Source organism: Macrotis lagotis, chromosome 4, assembly GCF_037893015.1.
Source record: "Macrotis lagotis isolate mMagLag1 chromosome 4, bilby.v1.9.chrom.fasta, whole genome shotgun sequence".
Taxonomy (NCBI): Eukaryota; Metazoa; Chordata; class Mammalia; order Peramelemorphia; family Peramelidae; genus Macrotis; species Macrotis lagotis.
Genome location: NC_133661.1, coordinates 77,518,037 through 77,524,621, shown reverse-complemented (window position 1 = coordinate 77,524,621; position 6,585 = coordinate 77,518,037). Strand labels below are relative to the sequence as shown.

Here is a 6,585-nt window from a genome sequence, read left to right as displayed (position 1 = left end):
CTTTAACCACTATGCAATACTGCCTTTCAAGACACATTGCTTCATGAATTCCATGTGATTCTGGCTGGAGCTGGTAGGTAAATCCTGTAGTATCCCTTTCCCTTCTAGACCACAAGCTCCATAAGGGTTCATATAGATTCTGTTCTGCATCTGATTTTATTATTATTGTTTCTTAGTGTCTAGCAAAGTGTAGGCCACTGATAAACATTTGTAGAAATGAATTTTTTTAACCTGTGTTCCATCTAATTAACAAATGTTACCAGGGCAGGGACCATATTTGAATTCAGGATTAATTAGTGGACAGGTAGGCTTGGTCCTCTACTTCCTGAAGGCTCTGCTATTTGCTCAAGATTGGCTTCTCTTCTCTAACACAGGATCCTGCCAACTTTTTTTCTCCCATAATAGTCAGCCATGCAGCAGTATGAGGTGTGCTGTAGGCAGCTTGTATACACTTTTCAGTGTGAGCATTTACACCTCTGTCAGGGCTGAATTTATTGATATGTTTATTGTCTAGGTTTGAGACTATAATGGCTAAAATATAAATAGTGCAGATTAGATTTAAAAAATGTATAGTCAGCACGTGTTTTTATTTTGTAGTTGTTGTTTGCCCTTTCCAGAAAATAAGTTGTTAAATATTTACCAGCACAGCTGTTCTCATTCAGAAGAGATGATTATGATTACTTTTCTGCAGGTGTGGCATAAGACCAAGGCGAGCTCAACGATCTTCTCCACTATGGGCACTAGGCTGGAAAAGGAGGAACATACTTCGTTTGTAAATGAGTTTCTAAGTGAGAAGAAATAAGTGGCCATTTGGGTGTGGACAGCAACCTAAGAAACAGCCATTTTTTTCTCCACCTTTCAGAAACAGGCAGACTACTCTCTGAAGTTGTGAAAGTAACTGGACCAGAGAGTCCAACAATCTTCTCCACCATGGGCACCAGGCTGGAAAAGGAGGGACACACTTAGTTTGGCTGGGCTGAATGAGACTAAATGCTATTGGGTGTGGACAACAACCTAAAAAACAGAGTTTTCCCCTCCACCCTTCAGAAACAGGCAGAGACTCTCCATCTGAAGTTCTGGACCAGAGAGTCCAAGAATCTTCTCCACCATGGGCACCAGGCTGGAAAAGGAGGGACTTGCTTAGTTTGACTGGGCTAAATGAGAGGTGAAAAAAATGACCATTTGGGCACGGCCAACAACCTAAGAAACAACCGTTTTTTTTTTCTCCCCCTTTCAGAAACAGGCAGTCTAGTCTCTGAAGTTAGGAAAGTAACTGGACCAGAGAGTCCAACAATCTTCTCGGCCATGGGCACCAGGCTGGAAAAGGAGGGACGCACTTAGTTTGGCCGGGCTGAAGGAGACCAAATGCTGTTTGGGTGTGGACCACAGCCCAAGAAGCAGGGAGTTTCCCCTCCGCTTTTCAGAGACAGGCGGAGACTACTCTGAAGTTAGGAAAGTAACGGGCCCAGAAGTCGCTACGGGGAAGAGGAAGATCGGGACGTTGTTCGCAGAGCCAGAGGAGCCAAGCCGTGGCCCGGGCACATCAAAGCCAGAGGAGAGCTGGCTGGAAGGGGCTTTGGGGCTCCGCCCCTGCCCAGCCCAGGGCGTTGGAGATTGGGAAAGTGGAGGAGGGGGGGAGAGGGTGCTGAGAAAGATGGCAGGAAGAGGGGAAGAGGGAGTGGACAAAGTTCGGGGGAGGAGACAGAAGGGGAAGAGAAAAGCCCGGGCAGGAGGGGTGGAGAGAGCTGGAGAATCCGAGCAGAGCTGGCAGGGGGAGGCCGGCCTCCGGAATGCCAGCGTAGAAAGAAGGGGTGAGACCGCGGGGCAAGGAGGGGCGGCCGGGCGGAGGAAGCCCCTGAAGTCCGGGCCCGGGGGGCTGAAGTCCGGGCCCCGGGGCCATGCGCCCCCCGCCCCCGCGCCAGCCCCCGCCGCCGGCGGCCGGCGGGGCGCGGAGCTCGCTGAGCCTGCAGCGCCCCTTCCTGCGCAGTCCGCTGGGCGTGCTGAGGCTGCTGCAGCTGCTGGCCGGGGCCGCCTTCTGGATCACCATCGCCTGCAGCAAGTACCAGGGCCCCGTGCACTTCGCGCTCTTCGTCTCCGTGTTCTTCTGGCTGCTGACCGCCGGCCTCTACTTCAGCAGCCTGCTGGGCAAGCACGAGCTGGTGCCGCTGCTGGGCCCCCGCTGGCTGCTCACCAACGTGCTCCACGACCTGCTGGCGGCCGGCCTGTACGTGGCGGCCTCGGGCATCATGATCGACCAGACCCGGCGGCACGACTACTGCAACCTCAAGCAGTACCCGCTGCCCTGCGCCTACAACGCCTTCCTGGCCGCCTCCGTCTGCGGCTGCTTCTGCCTCTCGCTCTACCTGCTCTCGGCGCTCTACGGCTCCTGCCGCCGCTGCCGGGGCCACCGGGACCTGGTGTGAGGGGCCGGCCCGGCCGCCGGGCCGCGGGCCGGGGGCCCGGAAGACCCCCGGCCCTCCCTCGCCAGATCCCGTCCTCCCTGCAGCTCCCCGCCCTCCCAGCCCGGCAGCCCTTATTCCCGGGGGGCTCATCTGCGCCCCCGACCCCACCCAGACCGAAGCATTCTCGTGCAAACTCTTGCCCCCGCAGCCACCCAGACCGTGGCCCAGGGAGCGGATGGCCCCCTGGCCTCTGCGGGATGCAGAGACAAGAACTGAAAGTTTGGGCGCCGGCCACTTAGAGATGACACGGAAGACTGGCCGCCTGCGGATTGGAAAAGCCAGGTAGAGACAGACAGAGGGCTGGCCGGCCCAGGAAACCTCCGCCACTCCCACGGCTGGCCTCCTCTCCCCTCCCCACATCTAAACGTGGATCCGGGGCTAGCTCTTCAATGGAAGCCTGTTCTGGAGCCGTTTCTTAACCCCTCCTTCCCTTCTCCGGGAGGAGCGCAGCCCTTTCCTTTGGCCCCTCTTCCAGCCGCGGCTCCCTCCGGGCCGGGCGGCGGGCTGTCAGCCAACCAATCAGCCAGTGTACTTGGCTTGCAGGCGGAATAAATGAGGAGCCAGGGGGCTGGGACTCTAAGAGCAAGTTTACCCCAGGACAGGGCCACACCTTTGTGCACCCTAGGGCTTTAGTCACCCCCCTCCTGGATGACCAACATCCTCTCAGCTGGGTGGGCTTTGTGTTATTGTGGCCTGGCAGGGTGCTCCGGACAGGGCGGTGCATCCAGTAGATGGGCACTGCATCCCCAAACACACCAAAATACTCCTAGGTGCTGAGAGCGTGTCATTTTGCTCATCTGTGCACACCCCTTCTCCTCATCCGCTCACAGAAACCCCTCACATTTGTGTGGCTTACCTGCAGACCACCTGGTTGCCTTACAGGCCTTAGGGACCAAAGCCATAAAAGACCAAAGAAACCCTAGCCATCGTTTTCTTGTACAACGCCAACGTTTTAGAGATGGGTGAATGGGTCCCCTAAAAGTGAAGTCTCTTGTCTAAACGAACAGAGCTGTTTGGAGGTTGGACCAAAAGCCATTCTGATCTCCTGACCTCCAGGCTAGTTATTAGTATATACAAAAGCTGCCTTTCAAGCTAGGGCCGGTGAAGGCTACCAAGATTTGAAGCAACCATTTGTTTGCCTTCAGTTTTATTAATCCTGATTAATGAGATCCAATTTAGCTGCCTCAGTCTACCTTTATAAGTTAAAACACTCATGAGCTTTTTGGTAGTCAAAACAGTTTAAGATCAGTTTGCAGATTAGGGCATATAAACTGAATTTGAGTAGACTGTAAGAAATGATGGTCCCTGCTAATTTGGCCCAGAGAGATTATTTTTAAAGTCTTGGGTGGGGCTGGTGGAAAAGAGGTAGCTAAGGGACTTTATGGAAAGTTATTTGAAATTATGACTCCTTTCAACTCAATAGCTTGTTAAGATCGTAGTTCCTTGCGGGAATTGGCCACTTTATCCATCTCTTTGCAAGCAGAGTGTCATCTAGACTACATTTCACCAAGAAAAGGTCTAATTCCTAATATTGGTGATGAGCAACTTCATGATTCCGAAACCTGGTGAGAATCTCTATGGCCAACATAGGGTTCCTGCACTTAGTACTCATATATGCAACAGCCAAGTAGAGAAGTCTTCCAGACGTTGAAGAATCAGAGGTTATGCCAATGAACAGTTTGAGAGTGATGTTTGCCTGTGAAGGTCCCTAAAAAGGTAAGTAAATATCTTCCTATTTTTCACCTCCCCACCTCTGTGGGGTGGAGTTAAGACTGGTTAGTCACTAAACTTCTGGAGTCAAAACAGAAAAACTCATTTATTTTTATATGCCTCCATTTTTGGTGAGGTTAGAATTTGTGCCCAACTTGTGGAATCACAGTTTTGAAGTTACTATTTCATCTTTGAGAAGCAAAGCCCTAATTAATTTAAAAGCTGACTTTTAAAAATCCAGCCTTTTGATTAGAAACCTAATAACATGATAAACTATACTAGAATGTTTTTTTAAAAATATTTTTCCAACTACATGCAAAGGTAGTTTTCAACAATTATTTTTTGGTAAGGTTTTGAGTTCCACATTTTTCTCCCTCTCACTCCTCCCTCATGTTTCTCTTAACTGTTAGCAATCTAATATAGGTTATATATGTATAACTAAGTTAAACATAGAATGTTTTTTAACACAATATTACAATTCTTACCTAAGACTTAGAGATAACTAATGTTGAGTGTGTGGGCTTGGTAGTCATAGACTAAGACCCCTACTTCCAGCTTTGTAAAATAGGAAGCATTTATTTATTGACCAGAATCTCTTCTGCATGTAGAGACAACACCATCTGATGGAACTTTAGGATTTGTCCGCTTGGGCCTCTTAGAGAGTCAGGCAGAGGCATGTTACTAATATGCAATTCCAGAGACAAATGGTATTGAATCGTTGTGTTTATTTTGCAAATACTCTCAATCACTCCTACATTTATTTTCCCCACTTTTAACTCCACAAACTTTGGCATGTCCTGGATTGTCACCCTAAAACCAAGTGATATAGAAAGGGTCTAGTCTAGATTGGGTATATGCTCTTCTCCCATGCCACCTGAGATGGCTGAAATATGTTCTCTCTTTTTCTGAAGGGGAGACTTGGAATTCAATGGGATCCTTTGAGGCTGTTGGTGCCATTAGCTTGCCGTGTTCCAGGGTGGGAGACTGGTCTCTCTCTGCTCAGACTGGTTATGGGAGCATATGGGGACAGATATGTTTCCAGAGAACAAACGAGAATAACTATTTCTTATGTTTCAGCTTGGTGCAGAACTGAGGGAAGAACCCAAGCAGCTACTCACATCCTCCATCTCTTCATCTTGTTGGGATGGTCAGTGGGGGTGACTTGAGAAGACAGCTCTGGACAGAAGAAGCAAGAAACTTTCAGAGTTTACCAGAGCAATATTGGAATAGCACCATCTGGGCAACTCTGCCAGGGACTGTAACGCATGATCCCAGGATAGTGGTAGCTAGGTTTGGGTTTTTTCCAAGTGTATGTATATATATATTATATATGTTTACATACATATCTGATTTCCCTATGCCAATACCTGAGTGCATATTCCAGTAAATGAACAGATCTTACTTATCACCCAGTTTTTCTTCTTCCTTCTCCACTTTCTCCCCCTGTTTTTTCCTCCTCCTCCATCTCATCTCATCATCATCCAAGCTACACCCTTCCTTCTACTATCCCTATTCCAAATGCTACTCATGTCTCCCACTTCACTTTTGTTAGTCAAGGGTGCCTTACCTATTCTGACATCACTTTGATTACTTATTATTAGATCTTATTTGTGGCTTTCCTAATTGCCATCATCAGCCCTTTGCCTTTGGCTGACAGATGTACTGTACTCAGCTTTCCAGAGATTAATTAATTTGATTTTCTAGCTATACTTTTGGCGTTTGACTCTCTAAATCCTTGCCAACCTACCTCTCATCTTCCAAAATGGAGGAGATTTGAGGATTGATTTGACAATCCTTTTTCTTTCTCCACTCCACTCCACATTCCCTGAAACTCCAGTCCCATTCAGTGTTATCAGGAATCTAGTCCCAGAGTCATTCCAATTTTAGAGGCTCCTCTTAGGCTAGAATCATCATCCCTTTGCTTCCAGGATCCAAGTGTGTCAAAGACAAGTTCACTAGCCATTCCCCTGAGACCCTAGAGTTGGCTCTTGGTTCAGACTTTCCAAGTCGGCTTGCTGACCATGATCTTCTAAGTCTCCAGCTGGATCTACTTAGGAAGGCAGTAAAGCAACTGCCAGCTGAGGCAGACTTGGAGTTTGGGGAGACCTGTCTCCATGCAGTCGTTCTAATTGCCACACAATGTGGGGTTTTTACTAATCTGCTTTTCTGAATAAAGTTTTGTTCACATTTCATCTGACTTTGGGAGGGGCTGAATTTTCATCTAGGGTCTCTTTGACTTGGTAGATCTTCGTCCTTGCACCTTAGTCACTTTTTTTTTCTTGGCCTTCCCTGAGAAGAGGAAATAGAACCAGTAAAGAAATCCAGGGTCTGAGGTTTTGGAAGAGAGAAAGAATGTGTTTATCTGCCATGCATGAATGTGTGTTTCTGTATATTTGGGATGGTGCAGTTTGAG

The 6,585-nt window shown here is 48.5% G+C and overlaps 1 protein-coding gene across 1 annotated transcript; it reads left to right on the top strand.

Moving 5' to 3' along the window:
* The first annotated feature begins 1,898 nt into the window (after positions 1-1,898).
* Positions 1,899-6,362, top strand: MARVELD1 (MARVEL domain containing 1). The gene is made up of 2 exons (XM_074233199.1): positions 1,899-4,178; positions 5,250-6,362. Exon 1 carries the CDS (start codon positions 1,899-1,901, stop codon positions 2,421-2,423), a length of 525 nt encoding a protein of 174 aa, XP_074089300.1. The 3' UTR covers positions 2,424-4,178; positions 5,250-6,362.
* The last annotated feature ends 223 nt before the right edge of the window (positions 6,363-6,585 follow it).